The sequence below is a fragment of the Asterias rubens genome, chromosome 6 (assembly GCF_902459465.1).
Source record: "Asterias rubens chromosome 6, eAstRub1.3, whole genome shotgun sequence".
NCBI classification, from domain to species: domain Eukaryota; kingdom Metazoa; phylum Echinodermata; class Asteroidea; order Forcipulatida; family Asteriidae; genus Asterias; species Asterias rubens.
Window position 1 is genome coordinate 7,970,822 of NC_047067.1, and position 19,643 is coordinate 7,990,464.

Here is a 19,643-nt window from a genome sequence, read left to right on the forward strand (position 1 = left end):
TTCAAGTCAACTTTGAAAAAAAGTTGCATAACTTGGCTCATTTACCAAGTCATCATTTTGTCAACATACATTTTAGGCAGAAAATCTTTCAAGGTGTCAATTAAGTGTGTGTTTTGGCAAGATTTTGGCTACAACTTTGATAGTTACACGTAGTTCTCTATCAAGAGTCCCGCCTACATTGAAAAATCTCTTTAAAGTCACATCACATCGGCAGTAGTGCCCCTGCATGTTTCTTTAAGACAGTCCACGGTCATGTTAGACTTTGATACATATCTTAACAGCTCGAACACCGTATGCATTAATTTCCAATTGAATACGAGAGCGAAATATGGACTGATGTTGAGAAGAAAATTAAAAGTGGATCGTACATGGATGTATCTTGGGGGGTTTGTGTTTCTAATTCGTCAAATATGCATGGTATGCTTGTCGGTGCCTTTACTACATTCTACTTTGCGTACCCTATTGGGGTTACAAGTACTGTTAATACAGAACCCGTTATAATTTATACAATTGTGGTTTTTGGGGCTCTAGATTTCTTTTTAAAATATTGGAGCTGTCCTTTCCCCTTTGAATATCTACAAGATGTCTATATCATGTATTGTTCCTCGTCAGAGAAGAGGAACATCTTCAACATATTTTCTGACAACTTCCCTGGAAAGTTGTGTTTACGTGAAATGTTCCATTCAGTTTTACAAAACAATTTTGTTTTTCTTCAAAATACAAGTAGATAATGAGAGTTAGTTACAGAAACAGTACTGAGAAAACATTTTATTTTTTAAAGTTATTGGTTCCTAAGAATATGACCAGTGCATTCAATACTCTAAATTCAATACAAATTTCTCTATGCTGTGTTTTGACACATCGACTGGAGTAGCCAATATATATTCTATACGGATGACCCAAATGTTTATTTTCTTTTGTTTCCAGCTTTACTTTTGTCATAATAAATCAATGTCAGCATGTCCAAAAATAGCTGAGAACATTAAATGTTTATGATTTGTTAGTTGATTTAATTTTCCATACACAATCTATTTGAACAGGACAAAAAAATCGCACAGTCAAATCGTATGAAGCTTCTTATTCTTAAAAATTAAACTGAAGCAATTAAAAACAAATAAATTTGAACACAAATAGTTGTTTAAACCTCACTTCTAGAAAAAGCAGTCTAAGATTTTGCTCAATTCTTGAGCCTGAAATCACTAGATTAAATTTAAAATGAAAACAAACTTTCTGACGGAAGTATTTCAAATTGCCATAATTCCAATCACATTAAAAAAATATATACTAAAAATACAATTTACAATACAAACATTTATAAAAATAATAGAAATAATAATTTTCCTACCAGCCGTAACTCCCCCTTGGAATCCGGGTCCATTCCCGATCACGTTAAACTGGCACCAAAAAGTAGTCTTTTATGTCTTCCTCCCCGCAGAGAAAAAACACTAAATTCTCAACTCTTTTTTTTTTTTCACGATTCAACAAACTAATCCAATCTCTCTTTATTTCTTCGCCGAAGTAGGAGGCCTTTACAGCCTAGTTTCCCTCGTTCTCTTGATGTGGTTTGGTGGTAGGACTGCAAGTCAGTCCATCCCGATAGATTCAGCGGCGTGCAAACTCATTAACATAAACCAGTACACGGCTGCACACACTGCATTCTGATTGGTGGGAACCCCACAAGCCTGGATAGACTACATTCCAGTCAGATAAGCAAGGTGCCAATGATGTGGACGATTTGCATAAGCCCGCCTCTTGCACACTTCTAGTTGATGGTTGTGTAAAACAGGCCATGAATATGGATTTAGTTTATTTGTCTTTTCTTTGGTTTCTGGTATTTGATTGACACTGTTGGGCCAATTTAGCTTTAAAGACATTACATGTTAACTATACACACTTTACATGTGAACCAACCTTCACTACGCCACATTAATTGCATATGCAACAGCATCATGAATATTCATATTACTAAAACTGATCATGAAGATGTCCAAAGGCATCTAATGCTTGCCTAGACACTTTCCTCTGACTAACCCAAGCCAGAGAGAAAGGAACATAACGGTGACGTCATTACACGATACAGACCAACATCTTCTACATACTTTTCTAGAAAAAATGTTGGACCCCCTAAATTATTACTCTAGTTTCAGCTACATGTATGAGTATTATCAGTCAGCTATGTGTATTATCAGCATGTTGCAATGCTAATGTAAATGGTCCTTGTTCTATGGTCAAACCAACCTCCTCACCTCCCTATACAATGCAGGCAACAGATACCACTCATACAACTTACTGGTAGCTCACTGCTTACAATAGATGATTCACCTCTCATAAAAGACATGATCACAGCAAGAATCCTTTCAGAAGTTTGGTTTAGGGGAGCCATAAGGACAAACAGTGATCACACTAGCTCTTCTCAGAGCCAACATTTCTCCCAAAAGCAAAAGCATTTTTAGTGCATGGTTGTACATGTACCTTCAAGTTTACTTACTTATACGCTTCTCTTAATATTTATGCATGACGCCATAATTCTTAACCAAAATGAGGCTATGGGCGCAAGTTCCCCAGCACTTGCAGTGGTTGCGCCCATTGCCTCGTTTGGGTTAGCATTGTGACGTACCTCATGCATAGATATTAAGAGAGGCGTATAGTTAACTACATGTACATGTAACTTAGCTTATAAACTAGTGTCCCCTTTTCCAAATACTTTTCCAAATGAGTGTCGCATTTTTCTGTTTTCCCAAAATATTTATTTTAACTTAATGTCCCCTTTTCCATAACAGTTATCATAAACTATGTAATGTTCCTTTTCCAAAGCAGTTAATCTAAACTAGAATCAACTTTTCCACCAAAAAAACCCACAGTTACTCCAAACTAGTGTCCATTTTCCAAAACAGCTATTCTAAGTTAATGTCCCCTTTTCCATAACAGTTATTCTAAACAAGCATCCCCTTTTCCAAGACACTTATTCTAAACTAGCGTTCCTACTCCCAAACTAGTTATTAGAGGAAGCCGCTCAAATGAATCTCAAGACACGAAGTCACAATCTCAGTAATCAATTCTATTACAACTCCATCCCGAATGAGCCTCTCCGATGCCGCACCGATGGAAAATAAATCTGTCTCTAACTGGCCACAAACAACACGTCATCAAGAAACCTATCTACGCAAGTAACAATGTAAGTCGCGGAATAAAGCAGCAACATCATGCTATCAATCGGTCTTACCACGCTGTCCCGTTTTTTTTACTTGACACATTTCTAAGCAGTGTGTCCTTGGTTGGTGCGATGTGTTACTGTATTAATTTGTAACCCGGTCTTGATTGTCACCTGTGTTAAGACTGGTTTTTTTTCTAAATGAGTACAACAGGTACTGTTGCTTTTGCATTATCATTGATAGCAATCAGCTTAGTTGATGTTATTGTTGTTGTTTCATTGTTGTTGTTGCTGTCGTCTTCGTCAGTGTTGGTTTTGGGGGGGGTTTTGGTTTTTGGTTTTTTTTTGGGGGGGGGGTATTAATAAATAAATTTAAGATTGCTTTATATGCATTTCTTAATGAAAGCCACCAGATATGCATAAGGTGAGATCTTCCATTATAGGTCATTAGTAAAAATCCATTTTATCATTGTTCTAAAAGAAAAATGTACGTCTGATAGTTAAACTTCTTGTGATAATTGTATTTGAATCAAGTTTTGAATTAAGGTACTGCTCTCTCTCTGAGAGAATTAATTGGTTGGCTCTGTATGGGGCAATCCCTAGATTTGTTGTATCACCTCTAAACAAAAACTAAACACGTTTTCATTATCTACTCTTCACAGGAATCTTTAGGCCCTCGAGCAACTGTGATAGTCACCTGTGAAGATTCGTTGGTTTAATAATGAGAAAGAAAGGTATAAACAATAAATATTAATAACTATCTCCATCACCAGATATTTACCCTATGAAATATGGTGAAATGGTGGGCTATTCATCAAATATTTTAACGGGAAAATGTTGCATTTGGTGTGAAAGATTTATAGGACGAAAGATAGGTTTGTGCCAAATATTGAAATGGGAAAAAATATTGTGTGGATTTATTTGGTAAATGTTTTATTAGGTTTGATTTTGTAAAAAACAAGGAAAATCCTTAAAATCTTGTTGAGGTTCAATCACTACCATATTGGATCATAAAGACAAAAATCCCCCTCCCCGGTGAAACCTAAATCCCAAATGTGATAAAAAGTCAAAAATTATCTGTGCTTCACTCCTAAATATCATAAGAAAAAAAACAGTACACAAGAAAATAACATCTTTAAAAGGAAAAAAACTCCATCCATGAAAAAAAAAAAACGTTCCACGTAACACACACTGTTTTGCTTTATCTAACACGGTTTCCTGGCATTTACACCCGTTTACCGATATCCCCGATTCTGGCTTTAATTGGCGATCGTTTTTACAGAGGCTGCCGTTCTACTGTAAGCGCGGTGTCATATTCCAGCCCTGTGGGAAACTATTCATTGAACAGGACACGTCTCTCTATACCTCTGTCTTGCCTTCTTTAAACACTCCAGGTAAAATGTGCACAAACATTGAAATTTGCAATTCTTGTAGACAATTTGGAGTTTTAACACGTCTGTAAATTTTCCGAGGTGTTGTTTTTCCCAATATCCAGTGTAAAGGTAGACAGGTTTGGAGTTTCCACACGCCTGGCATTTTTGAGCTGTTGTTTTATTCAAAGTCCTATATAAAGGTGTCCTGTACAATGTGCTCAGATGTTAAACTGATGGTGTGTGCTGTTGATACGTAATGCCTATCTTTAGAATTATGTTTCTTTATTCCTGCTACTTTTTTCTTGTAAGGGCAAAGCACGACATACTTAAGGACACCTTTTTGAGGGAAATGTTATTTTGTATTCAGACATTTCCAGGGGCACCAAGGCAAAGGCCAGGGGCATGGAGGCAATTGTCCTGATACCTCCATAAAGTATTAGGCATGCACAGGCGTAAAGAAATCCACTTTCACAAATGATTTCTTTTGATAAAAATTCAAATATTTGTAACACTTAACAAAATAAAATTTCATCAAATCAAGCCTGTATGATTATGAATTTGGGTAACAAAAACTGTTTTACTCCTGTGTAATGCGACCATTTAAATTGAAACACTTTTATATCCACTTATATTTTGGCAACAGCTCAAAAACCTTCAACGTCTTTGTGCACGTAATTAGATGTCGATATTTATGCGATCCTGATAACTTAACCAACCTTTTGCAAACAAGATTATCTTTATATCAAAGGTTACGCAGAGTCACAAACAACAATTTCTTTGATCGGGCGTCAGATTTAAGAACTAAAAATACTTCTATAGACTTATTAAAATGGTGTGACTCTCTTGACATTAACTTTAAAGGTATACAAAAGCAAAAAAAAATTTGCATGCAAGGTTTTTTTTTCTTCCTCTCTCCCTTGTGTAAGATTACACTCTATTAATGGACTATTAAAAATTAACAAAGGGACACCGAGACAACGTCCTCCTTTCATTCCTTTTCCACCAAAGCACGGCTGAATATAAAGTGGCTTTTGATGAATGTGAGACATTTGTGCTGAAGAGACAAAATCACAATTGCGGAGACTTTCCCTAAGGGGGTGGTTCTTTCGCTTTGAGAAAACGTCCCCGGTCTTAAGTGGATAGCAACTGGTTTTTACAATTTAAGGATATTCCCCTTAGGGCAGATGGGAGGGGGAAAAGAGGAACAATTTTACTGTGAAGGGTTCAGCTGGTCAAATCTTGTAAGAAGGTCAGTCACTTAATTTGTTTTGTGTCCTGCTTTCTTTTCTTTCGCTATTTTATTTTATTTTTATTTTTATTCTTTGGACAATACAATAATTGTTATAACAAGCAGAGGCTGTCCAGGGAAAGGCAAAAGTAAAAAAAAAACTGTCATCAAAAAATCATTTGCCTTCCCAGACCTTGCTCATAAAAAGAGTAACATTCATATACTGTCTATAACACAGAAATCTAAAATGTTCATTTCTTTCTGTAAGTATTATCATAAACTTGTGCTTGAATGTATTTTTTTCTTTTATTTTTCTTCAACAATTTAGTATGTTAAATACAATTGAAAAAGAAGATTTGATTTCAGAGAACAAGATAGCCTTTGTTCTAGTTGTGTTCTCTTTTTTGAAACGTGCGAGACTTGCACAGTGTAATATGTGGGGTGTCCCCAAGAGGCCATTCTAGTTCAAAGTTCTTACCTGTCAGATTCTTTGGTCTTGATGAGACGTGAAGGACCTAAACAGAGACAAAAATGAACAAGAATCAATAAATGTTTTGAATGTATCTAGAGGTAAGCATAAGTTGTTGTTGATTAGTGATGATAATGAAATTTCTAGAAACAGTTTAATACCATTAAAAGAAGACAAATCAAAGCTTCTCTTTATTCACAAATAAAGATACTGTAAAATAAGGTCTTTAGGTTAAAGTATAAAAGTATTATGTATTAATCTAGAAATTCCAGTGAGCATGGTTTATACAAAATAATTAATAAATGCTTTAGCATACATCTGGACACAAGCCCAAGTTATAGTCAATTAACGACAATGATGAGATATCTAGAAAAAGTTTTCCATAACATTACAAGTACACAAACCAACACTTCTTATTATTTCTCCTTATTCACAAATAACAATACTTATTTGGGTAATGTAAAATAAGGACTTATGTCCAAGAATACAATTATAATACATTGGAAATTTGCATTGGGGATAAAGAATATTATTTTGGTTTTAAGTATTAGTACTGAGTAAACAGAGCTAACACATCAGTGTACATGGGTAAAACCAAAATAAATATAGTGCATTCATCTAGAAAGTCAAGTATCACGGTTTATAACACATTAGTGTCACTAAAATAAACAGCATTGTATTACACATCACAGCTGCCGCAAATCACAAAAAGCATAGCCCCAAAAAAATGTTTACACCACTGACAACAAAATTCAGTCATATCTAGAAATAGATCCAGCTGTTAAAGCTCTCCATGAACGACGACAGAACGAGGCAGTCTCCTCATGCAGCCTACTTGAAGGTTTTCATGCACAGAGCCAATCAGGGCCTGGTGAGCAGACAGGGCTAGTCTCTTCGGTATGTTTGGTATGCTGGATATGAGAGGTATGTCAGGGGGACCTTTTGGGGCAGACTAGAAGAGTATTTAAGATGCAGTGTTGGAATCATTTCAAGAGTTATCGCCACGGAACATGCAACAGTTTATGAAGACGCAGACTAGACGAGACCTGCAGGCTGTTCCATCTTGAGAAACCAGACGCTTTTTCATCTTGGGAGAACCCGAGGCCGGTTCATCATGGCGGTAAAGAAAGAGCAGCGAGAGGAGACAAGATAAAGAAGACAGAGGAAAGAGAAAAGCATGAGAGAAAGTTTGAAATTAAATAAACAAGTTTGAAGAGAAAAGGAAGATTCTTGGATGTCTCAGCAACTTCATTTCCGCGCGTCAAGTCAAACAATACACTCATAGTTAAAAAGACCACAACTGAGAAGGCCACCCTCCACTCTCAAGGTCATGATTAATTCATGATCAAATCTCTTTCGACTAAAAAAAAACATATCTTGAGAACTCATTCCTCAACTCCGCAATTTCATTTCAACGTTTTCCTCAACACCACAAGTTAGACAAGACGTTAAACAGACCACAACTGAGAGGGTCACCTCCCACTCTCGAGGCCATGAATAACTCATGATCAAATCTCTCTTGACTAAAACAGTTGACTTGAGAACTCATTTCTTTAAAACCCCACAATTTCATTTCAATGTTTATCTCAACACCATAAGTAAGACAAGATGATGAAAGCACATCCACTTTAAAGGCCATGGACAATTCATGCTCAAATCTCTTTCAACTTAAACAAAATAACAAAATCTTGAGAACTATTTCTTTTAAAGCTCAATTTGTTTTTCGTTAAAAGTGTGACATGACAAGATAAAGATAGTGGGAGAGACAAAAGAGGAGAAGTGTTTGATTTACTGGAAGTACAGGCGAGGTAAACAAAATTAACTCATCAAAGACGACCCCAGCGCTTCCCCAGAGAGAGTTTTATATGCAAGGCAAGGCAGATGGTACCCATGTACAACCCCCCCCCCCCCAACCCAACCCAATCTTCCAATAAAGATTCATACCATCCTATAATATTTCTACCGGCCTTCCAGATTCCCAGTAATTGGTTCTTGCCTTTCATTGGAGTGCTTTTAATTGGGATGTCTGACATGTTTAAGCAGATGTGACATATAGCTTTCTGTTTTTCTTTTCTTTTTTAAAGGAATACCTTTCATTAAAGCTTTCATTAAATTGAGACTGCGGGGTCATGTCAGGAGGTGATAATTCGTTTACAAAATGTTTATAATCAACGATGAACTAGGTTTAATGCTTGATGTCAGGTTGGTTTTTATCACAGGATTTTTGTGAGTTAATTGAACAGTTTTCATTGAGAGGATATGTCTAAAGCTAAATCCAGATGTTTAAATTGATGTCTTGAGTTATTCAACGAAAACGTCTCTGTAAATCACTCTATCATTGAAACTTTCTTGAACATTTTTAGGGATTTGAGAGACCAAAATATGATTGTAATCATACTTCAATCTCTGGAAACGTTCTCAAAATGAATTTCATAAATGTCTGTGTACTTTTCCCATCCAGATGTGAATCCATGTTTTATGAAATAGTTTGCGACAAAAATAAGATATATTTATTTCAATCTCTGGAAACATTCTTAAAATTACTTTCATCAATTTCTGTGTATTTTTCTATCCAGAATGTAATGTAATAGATTCTAGACCAAAATAAGATTGTCATCATATTTTTGTCTCAGGGAAAGCTCTTGACATGACTTTCAAAAATTTCCTCCGTCCTTTTTTTTCCAGATGTGAATCCCTGCCAAGTGGAACACCATGCAGTATTTGACATTCTCCTCCTTAGTATAAAACATGTGCAATGTATCCGAACACCAGCACTCTCCTTGGAAGACCCAGTCTGTAACTATGTACTCATCATCATTGCTAAAAACAATTTAGCATCTCTCTTGGGTCTAGTCATCTGAAACAAACCTCACCCTGGGCACAAGCCAATAACCCTCCCCGACCTTTAAGGAAAATATTTCAGGTATTCTAGGTTGTCTAAAAGATGAATGCACTTCCAAGGAAGATGTGGAATGATATTTGGTTCCAAAGTCTAATCATACATGAAGGAATGTATTCCTGGTTTGAGGAGTACAACTACAGACAGACAAACCAACAAAATATCCCACAGACAAAAATACAGACTTCCTGTATAAGGTGTAGACAAACAGATTGCTAACAAATTATGTCTCCCTTTCATTCAAGTATGCGTTGTTATCCATAATGTAAATTTTCATTCATAATATATATAATATGAAAAAAAAAAAAGTTTAAAAACTCCTCACAAAACACAGAGAAGAGCAATCTCCAAAGAAGAAAAAAAATGCTCGCAAACCAAAACCGTTTTTTGAGCTAGTATTTGGTTTCCACAAAACCAGGTGTGTGTAAATAATATGTGTGCAAAAAAGCCCACCTACTCAGCGGCAAGCTGGCGGGTACTCAAAGGCCTGACTGTGCAAATACTGCCTGCTGATTGATCCTGATTGGCCAATTTACCTGTGGTCTGGCTCCCTGTCCCCCTCCCACTGTGAAGACAGGGAGGACGACAGAGGGCTGTTGACTGACTAGGGACAGATATACTTATATCTTGGATTATATAGGAGTACAATATTAGGAATGTTATATGATCTAAAAATACAAAGGTGACTTTGACAATGTATGAGATAGAAAAGTGCATTGACTTTGAAGGTGTAAACGACAGAAAGCATGAAGATAAAAAATGTGGAATTCTGAATTAAGAAAGCAAGATTCTGTGAAACATGAGTGGAATAGAAATGAAAGGTGGGAATTTGTCATAGCTATGATGATAATACAATGTATTTACATTAATAATTAGATGGAAAGCAAGGGTGAAAAAAATATATTCAATACATGTATATTTGTTTAATTTAGAAGGGAAAGGAAAACTTTGTGAAGATCATTAACATTCTTTCCAAGCAGACATGAAAAAGCGAGACTACATACATATTTTGTAATAGTGGAAAAAAGAGAACACAGCTGATGTACAGTTCCAACAAGTTTATTTCAAATATATGCGAAATTCCTAAGCTCTACACATGCTCCGACAATGACATCAACTTCTATTTTTTTTGCCGGGAAAAAAATAACTCCCACACAAAATATTTCACTTCTGAGTAAGTAAATCCAAACACGATGCACGACGGTAATCAAGGGTACAGATTATTCCCCCCCAAGTGAAAATGAAAAACAACAGTCTGGATGGTCTGGATATAGCACGTTCCATATTTCTTACGCTACATTCTTGAAGTTATTGATATATGATCCCCATGTGTTAGTCATATACAAAGAACCTTCCGCCCCCGCATGGAAAAACATATCTCGCCAGATCTACATTTCAAAACGTAACGCAAACAACGCAAATCATCACTCCCTCAGTTTCAATTTTAAGTGGTAACCATGAAATAGGATAAGACAACAAGTTCAGTTGGCCAAGTTCAGCTGAATTATTAAGCACACTAAGATCGGTATCAGATTTAATCTTGAAGAGCAAGGTGAACTTGTGTCTCCAATTAACAGTCAATACAATCCACAGTCAATTAAAAAAGGAAGATAACAAGGATTTCAAAAAATATGATACAAGTGCTTTTTGTGACAAAGATAAATAAATCTTTCTCTAAAAATAAACTATAAATATGAATAGTAAACTTGCGGGTACGACCCTGTAATAATTCTCTTTTGAGGGAGTGTTGGCTCTGAAAAGAGCCGGTTTGGTCTTGACGTAGTATACTCTGCTCGTCTTCAGGAGAAATCTTCCTACATGTAGGTTAGCGAACGACTGTTAGTTAATAAACAGAAAACATCATATGCATTACTCTTCAAACCATATTTATTCAGGGTGAAGAAATACAAAAAAGAACCCAGAAGCCATGTTTCACACAGCTGCCAAGCAGATATACTTGCTAAGCTAATAAGAAACCAATGTAATTTTAGCTGGTAACCTGTTTCTGCTTTGCAAAAGCTTTTAATGCTTAGCAAATGTGCTTAGCAGCTTCATGAAAACAGTTTAAGATTCATCAATATTAATATCTGTGTCTTGAGTATGTGCATGATTGACATTACAGTCATGAATTTTTTTCCCAAATTTATCTCTTGTTGACATTTTGTCATAACGCCGACTCTGAACATTCCTTTCTGGCCAATTACTTTAAATGGTAAGCTCAATCAATACTAAAGCAGCATTGAAGATGACATCTTGTTAACCTAGTTTCACTCTAACCTTTGACACTTTGTGACCCTTTGAGCTGGAAAGGTCACAGCCTCAGCTGGCAAAGTGTGCGTAACAACATGTCACCTTTAAACCATATTCATATTGCACAACCTACACGATTCTACCAAAAACAATTTACAGGCAAAACACTTCCAGCTACATGTACTTTCAGATATAATACCTGCTCTTTCGCTAAAGTTATCAATCCTAAAATTCTCTTGAATGAATTGCACAATTCAAAAAGAGAATTAACTACAAGCATTTACTCTATTTACAAACACTATGGGTGAAACAATACAATGTGCAGAACATAATATCTTTTAAAAGTTGAACAGCTACATCGGTGCCTGAAAAATTCTGCTAGTAATCACTTTGTGTTTATCAAAACAGTAAAAATCTGGACGGAAACAATGCTTTTATCAAATTTAAAGAGGATAATTCTGTTATAAAAAGGCTCTTCCATCTCCAAAAAGTGGCACCTTTTAGTCACTTATCATCTTGCAGAAGTCAGTGGGAATAAAAATTAAGCTAAGATCAAAATGGACGGGCAATTTCTTGGCAAGACATTGTTGTTAACTTTGATTCAATTAAGTCGTCAAACTACCACTGTTTGATGGGACATTCAACTTTCAATCAGTGCTTCATTGTGCAAATAGTATCAAACCAACTGCACAAACCTCTGGAAAGAAAATCAGACTTTAAAGATATCTGTGCATTACTTGGAATTTTGGTGGAAAAGTTCAACTTAAAAAGTAGCATGAAATGAATGGAATGCATTCAATGTATCAAATGTCAAGAGAATAAACTCGAGAGGGAAAAATTATTACGTGGGAAAATGACATTAATTTTACATTTCAACAGCCATACCTTGATCAGTAGAAGTGGTCAAATATATTTACTTATAGTAGAGGAACATGCTGGAAAAGCTAGTGGCTTATATAAAACGGAACTTGATTCTTGTGAACTACGACAATTAAAGTAATCTGAACACAACAGCAGAAGCATGCAATGACCTAAAGAACTACATGTATGTCTACTAAACGAACAGTGACTGTACCTTCAAGTGAGATATACGGGAATGGGTTAATTTCGTTTGGATTATGACAAGAAAAGAAGATTGAGGGGTTACAACTCTCAGTAGAGTAGCCTGGATAAGACAGTCCGACAAAATAACGATTCACGAGCACTCTGTCAGCGAGACAAAATGTCACCCCTGATATTGCAAGAAGGTACCACGCCCCGGGTCACACGCCGGCATAGCTTCAGGGTGGAGAGACCCCACCCATGTATCCAAGAGACAAGTTTCAATCTATGTCACATCACCTGAGGGGTGACGCCCATCTCCGAGGGCTCTAACTGCGCCAAGGCGCGATCACTCCCTACCCAGGGGATGACTAAAAGGCAGGCCAGAGATCGGGCTCGGTTTGGGTGCTACTACCGCAGCTGGGCGACAGGAGGAAGGAGTGTGTGTAAAGGATGAGGAATCGGGCACCAGTGGCTGCCATCTTCACGACTGAGCATTGTGGCAGCAAAAAGATTACGATGCCACGGCAGCTCATCATCCAAGGAACGAAAAACCGACATGAGACGGTGAAGTGAAGAAAGTGTGATGGAGGAGGAAAGAGGAAAAAAAAGAAAGATGGAAGGTGAGATAAAAAGGAAAGATAAAAGGTGGGAAAAATGTGCTTGGTACAAAATGTTTTCCCATGATAACCATGGTAACTAGACTAATCAAACAGTCCCTCATTACAATCAAAACACTCTAGTTGGACATGCAATACGCAAGGCATTAGAACACTAACACTCGACAGTGTATATGTAATCAAACAACATATCACTACTCTTACTAAATACGAATTTACATTTAAAACTATATAAAGTCAACCTATGTTTTCACTCACTGGTTTTACCATCACCAACAACTGTAAATAGATCAACAGATTCCCTACCGAAAAATCTTTGAAATTTTGTGAGCGATCGATTTCCCTTGTATAGCAGAGCAAAATGCTACACAGTCTGTATCAGTTGCTACTCTAAAGTCACCATTTGCTACTCAATATTGGCAATTCAGTGTACACAAAATAAGTTCATGCTAATTGTCTTGCTATGTAAAATTGCTGGACGCAATAACTCCCTGCTTGTTTATCAAGCTTCCAGAGCCGTTGACTCATCTCATAAAATAAGCAGCTGAAATCTGCGTCTTACCTCCAATCTTAAGAACAGCGGAGCACGTGGTCTGTCCGCGCTTGTTCTTGGCCTGGCACTGGTACACGCCAGCATCTTCGTCGAACACCTCCCCGATGATGAGAGAGTGCTTCTCGCCCTCCTCCGAGATCTGGAACACACCCTGGTTGACTTTGACGCCGTCCTTGAACCAGGCGACCTCTGGCTTGGGGTCGCCCTGGATGTGGCAGTCGAAGCGTACAATGTCGCCCTCGAAGGTATTGCGATCACCGAAAGCACGGACAAAGCGTGGGGCATTAGTAGTGGTTTCCGCTGGAACATAAAATGGAATTAAATCAACAGTTTGAATGAAGGAATTCGAAGATCAATTAGTGCCATCTTTCCGAATGGATATAATTGAAATGGTAGCAGCCCTAAGACTGTAATATGTCAGTGCTGGAAAGTATACAAAAAATATATTTTGAAACCAAGAGTGTATCATATTCATTTTGACTTTCCCAAATTTTTAGGTTGAACAAAAACAAAATCCAACTTTCCCCCTTAAGTTGCAGCTTTTACAGAACAAGTTTGTTTTCAGTTTGATATGTTTAAAGCTTGACATAGTGTGGAAAATAGGAAGCAATAGTTAACTTGCAGGAACAATCGTGTGCAAGAATCTCTTTTGGGAGGGGTATTGGCTTTGGAATGATGTACATACGAGTGAGATTTCGACCACAAATAATTAAAACTTCATTAAGCAACAGGAAACTTACATCCAATTCGTAGCTGAGCCACTGAGGTGCAATCTCCTGCATCGTTGCTTCCTTTGACGCTGTAAGTTCCCGCATCTTCAAGACTCACCTCTGGGAAGATGAGAACATGACTCAACCCTTGAGATGATACCTAAGAAGAAACACAACAAATAAAAAATAAGAATAACAATTTCAAATATTGGACATAAACATATAAATGTTAACATTTGAACCACTCATTGGCCAAAAATAAATAAAAACTTATTTGCAATGTCAATACTTTTCACAACTATACAATTGAATTACTTTCACAATACTTTTTTTTTTGTTAACTCTATAGTTGGCTGTAATTCTAAAAATCAATCAAGCCGTAAAGGTGTCTTATGGGTAGGGTCTACGTCTGGGTATTATGTTCGTATTTTGACGGGGTTAGGTTGATTAGGTTGACTGGGGTACTTAGTGAACATAAAAAGAAACAGAAGAACCGGTTGATATATGTGTCAAGAGATTTTTATTTTTTTTTACGGGAGTAGACCATGAGGATATTTTTTCAGATCCCCTTTGTAAACAAACATAAATATTTCTCTAACTCTACCTGAATATGTGCGCTAGATGTGATCTCTGTCCCGTCTTTAGACCATAGGACCTCTGGTTGAGGATCTCCAGAGATCTGGCAGTGGAACTCCACTCTCTCTCCCACTGCGGCAGACTGGTCAACCAGCGGCTCCACAAAGTCTGGTGGTGTCCTTGGTACTGCAGAGTAATCAACACACTCTCGTTATTAAGTTATTGTTAAAAAGAAGCCAATGAAAAAAAATCTTCTGAGATGAAATGGCGTCTTAAGCCTAGGTTCACACTTCCTGAGAATGCGATACAAATTTTGACGTCACAAATTTGCATCAAATAATTCGAAAAAGATGACTTGTGCTCAACTGCTGCGAAAATGCAGCAGTGACGTTGACTTTCATATCGCATTTGCATTCACTGGAAGTATGAATCAGGCTTAATAAAACTGCCGGTACTCATTGGAAGCAGTGGATAAAAGTGAAGAAGGACTGATTGCAACTGTAGAATGTTTTTACTACTACAGTGGCAGTATAAATACATAATCAGAGCATTGTCAGGAAACTCACGTCTAACTTGGTCACCGAAATTATTTTTAAAATTTCTTTGAATTAAATGATTACTCAGAGAAGAGCATGGGGGATTTGAGGAAAACCATCCTCCAGCCATAATTGTTGTCCTTTTCTTATGCTCGTACGAGTAAATTGTAAAAAGTGTTTAGCCACACAAACATAAAAGGACTGCAAACAGAAACAAGAGGAACCTGTAACTTACCATCGACACTGAGTACAGCCGATGACGTGGACTGCCCAAACATGTTGGTAAGAATCACTTTATAGTTACCGGCATCTAAGGGCCTGACGTGAATGATAAGAAGACCAATCTTATCTCCTTCTTTGACAAACCTCACTCGAGATGTTTCAAACACTGGCTTCTCATCCTTGAACCATTTGATCTGATGAGGAAATGCGTCAAGACACAAGTCAATTTTTGTTGCAAAATTTTAAAGTATTATTTAAAAAGAAAGGTATACAACTGGGGTGCGTTCCACTCGCGCAAACGACTCGCAACTGTTCGCGCAAACGTTTTGTTGTCTTTTGAACGATTGGTGCGTATACGCGATGTCAACATGGCGGCGCCCTGAAATGAAGATGGCGCGCACCATACGTATTTTTTTTTATACTTTGTTTTTGCTGCAATAGTCCTCTTTTTGACACCATTACATCAACTAATTAACTTTGTTATTCCAAATCTGCATTATCATCCACCGAAAATACAATGTAATTATGTTTGTGACAAAGAAATAATACCGTATGCTTGTCCGCCATTTTAAAAACCACTCGCCAACACCTTCGAAGTATGTTCGCCTAAAGTTGCCAACGTTCGCCAACGGTGGCAGCGAACAACTCGTTCCACTTGAAATTGTTGGCGAACGTGCGCAACTGTTGGCAACGTTTGCGCGAGTGGAACGCACCCCTGGTAATCAAAATTATTGGCATAAAAAGGCTTTGGTTAGAAGCCTACATGTTCATCAGCTTTTGACAGTAAGAAGCATTCTAAGAAACATTTCACTCTAAGTAATGTTGTTACATAAAAAGATACAAGTTTTCATGCCCCGAAATTGTAAAATTTTATGGAAGTCCCTTAACCTTTCTTGAAATCATCTAACTCCTTTGGAGTATGCAGCACCAGCACACTCCTTTGGAGTATGCAGCACCAGCAACCAAATGGCAAGCAGGTTGTCAATCAACAACCTCTCTAATATTTTATGGAAGTCCCTTAACCTTTCTTGAAATCATCTAACTCCTTTGGAGTATGCAGCACCAGCAACCAAATGGCAAGCAGGTTGTCAATCGACAATCTCTCTAAAATTTCATGTTTTATGGAAGTCCCTTAACCTTTCTTGAAATCATCTAACTCCTTTGGAGTATGCAGCAGCAGCAACCAAATGACAAGCAGGTTGTTAATCACCAACCTCTCACCATCATAATTAACCATAAACTCCTACATGATGTCTTGCCAAGGAACACAGGAGTGATGCTAGGGATTCGAACCCACTCTGATGACTCAACCATAAGAACTTGAGTCCGATTCTCAGAATGGGGCAAAGGAAAAAAAAAAAGCCAAAAGAATAAATTCTTACATCTGGTTTTGGAGAACCTTTGACTCTCCCTTCAAAGTTAATGACATCCCCTTCAGTGGCGGCTATGCTCTCAAGTGGAAGCACAAAATCTGGTGGCACTTTCTCTGCAACAACCAACAACGAAACTCAATACACATCTTCAAAATTTGTTTCTTTGTTTTTACTTGAATTTTATCTTACTTCTTTTTGAAAATTGGTCTGAATGTATGTCCTTTCTTCTGAAAAATTATTGTTTATTCTCCCTGAAACATATCTTGAAAAAATTTTTATAGAAAAGAATTGTACAACTGCATCATTTTGTATGATTCAAAGCAAAAAAGGAAAAAAGAAACAACATTTCAAAAATACGTTTTAACCAAGTTTTTCAAAAACTAATGTAATGCAATAACAATAACGAAGGAAATCGCAACGTCGCTTTGTTTATTGGTTATTCCTTAAAAACATTGTTTGTACTCTGTTTTCATGAAGTATGGAAATAAACATCAGTTTTGAATTGAATGAATGACTACCTTTGATTACGAGATGACACTCAGATCTGACAGCCCCATGAGGGTTCTCAGCTTCACAGTAGTATGTACCCGCGTCCGTGGAGCTGGGTTTCTTGACAATGAGGGCATACTTGTTGCCTAGATGTTGGAATTCGTACTCATCTGATGACTCACGGATAGGACGATCTTTGAAATGCCATGTGACCTGAATAGAGGGAACAGAGAAAGCTGTTAAAACACCATCTTAAAAATACAGAGTTGTGCCCAAGCGGCTGAGAGATGTAGCGCACTGCACTCAAATTCTAGTGGTTGAGTTGTGAGAATGGGGTTCAAATCCCAGCCAGGTTGTTGAAGATACTAGTGTCATAGTGCCAGATGTCAACTACAATGGGAGATTTTTAAGATGCTGGTGGCAGCAGACATTACAACCCTTTTTTGGCGGCTCTGAGCATGCGCTCACATGCTCAGTATTGTATGCATAGGTCTGAGCACACGCACTTTTGGCAAGAACTGCTAAAAAGGACTGTGCAAAAGTCTGTTGCTTCTCTTCACCCCCCCCCCCCCCCGTTATATAACAAAGAAAAGGGTGAAGCCTCTCCTTGTTCTACATGTTCAGCAGTTCTGACTACATACTCACCAGGTCCAGGGTGCTGAGAACAAACTAGGGAAGATGTATCTGGTCTCAATGCCAGGCAGAATTATGCTTGAAGCCATTAGCAAACTGGCATTAGAAATAACCTTTGCTACAACTATTATATATACCACTGTCATTTGAGAGGATACAAAGTGCTTTTGCTCGGACTGGTATAATGTGAGTGCTTTTCATCAGTATTTGTATGATTTTGAATGTTTTTCCTCGATTCAGACATGAAAGTTGGCTAAAGTTGGAAAAAAGTGGTTACATTTATCCAGTACAAGAGCTGACCATAAAAGGTGATGCTACATTCAGCATGGATCAAACGGCTAAAAAGTGGCAGAAAAAACAAGGGCACTTCATGGTGATAAGTCAAGACTTTTGCTTTCGATCAGGAAGTAACTTCTCTCTATGATTGGGTGCGTTCGATTAGCTTCCCCAGGTCCACCCCAGTGTGCTCATCCGGATTGCGTATTTACTTTTTTCAGGACGAACGTGGGCAGATAATTACCCACAATCTTCCTGGAAAATAAATACGCACCCTTCTCTTGGTCGACCCGGGAAAGCTAATCATACATATCCTTTGATAGGTGCAACATTTCAAAATTTTGAATCAGATGATGGGTCCAGACTAAGATTCTCAAGATGTAGAGTGTCGGAAGTTTATTTAAAAAAAAAGTGATGAAATGCATTCTAGTGATAGAAAAACTCAAACAGGAAGAAATGAGAGTGTCTCTTTTATATCTAATTGCATAACAATGTGCATGAGCTATTGCAGCATAAACCACTTAATTAACTCACAAAGGGTGGTCTGTGATATTGCTTCTAGAAATGCAGAAGTCATTTTATAAAATCTTAAGCGAAAAGCCCTGTTCTAGCGTGATACCTGGCCCTTGGAAAAAGTAGGAATATTTATCAAGTACAAGAGCTGAGTTACACGCACATTTAAGGGCTTTTCTTTTTGTTTACTTCTCAAAAAACAAATTACTGATTTTTCTGGGGGAAAAAAAAACAAAACAAAAAAAGAGAAACTAAAACAGGCATGAAACCAGAGGCCTTTGTAGCCCCAGTTCTTGTATTGTGCCCCTTCAAAAGTTTCCCATGGACTTGACAAGATTTTCAAATGGAAGTGCCCTCTTTGCAAAATGAAAATGACCTTGCCCTCAAAGACAAAATTCTAGGCCTGTGGTACATGTGTTGTTTATTGGTGAAACAAAAACAACTTGCAAGAAATCCAACTAGAAAGAAAGAACCGAGTGTATTAAGTGATCTTTTGTCTCCTATTAGCCCAATCTACACCTGGTTCCGAAGACAACTTTCTAGGCCTGCAGTGCATGTTTTGTTTTGTGCTGGAACAAAATCAACTAGCAAGAAAACCAACTAGCAAGAAGGGGAAATAACCGAGGTGGTTTTGGTGATCCTTTTCTCCTATGAGCCCAATCTACACCCGGATCCCCACTGTGCTGTACACTAAGGCCGTGTCCGAAACGACGACTTCGGCTACAGCTACG

The 19,643-nt window shown here is 37.5% G+C and overlaps 1 protein-coding gene across 1 annotated transcript in view; it reads right to left on the bottom strand.

Annotated features, from left to right (window-relative positions):
* The window catches only part of LOC117291325 (titin-like), a gene marked incomplete at its 3' end in the record, with an annotated part of 251,619 nt that overhangs the window by 129,158 nt on the left and 102,818 nt on the right, over window positions 1–19,643 (bottom strand). Inside the window, exons 64-70 of the mRNA XM_033772967.1 lie at window positions 17,520–17,703; window positions 17,011–17,114; window positions 15,642–15,822; window positions 14,899–15,056; window positions 14,325–14,454; window positions 13,594–13,884; window positions 6,231–6,267 (exon numbers count right to left, since the gene is read on the bottom strand). Of these exons, the coding sequence (XP_033628858.1) occupies window positions 6,231–6,267; window positions 13,594–13,884; window positions 14,325–14,454; window positions 14,899–15,056; window positions 15,642–15,822; window positions 17,011–17,114; window positions 17,520–17,703 (1,085 nt within the window). The remainder of the gene's footprint in view (window positions 1–6,230; window positions 6,268–13,593; window positions 13,885–14,324; window positions 14,455–14,898; window positions 15,057–15,641; window positions 15,823–17,010; window positions 17,115–17,519; window positions 17,704–19,643) is intronic.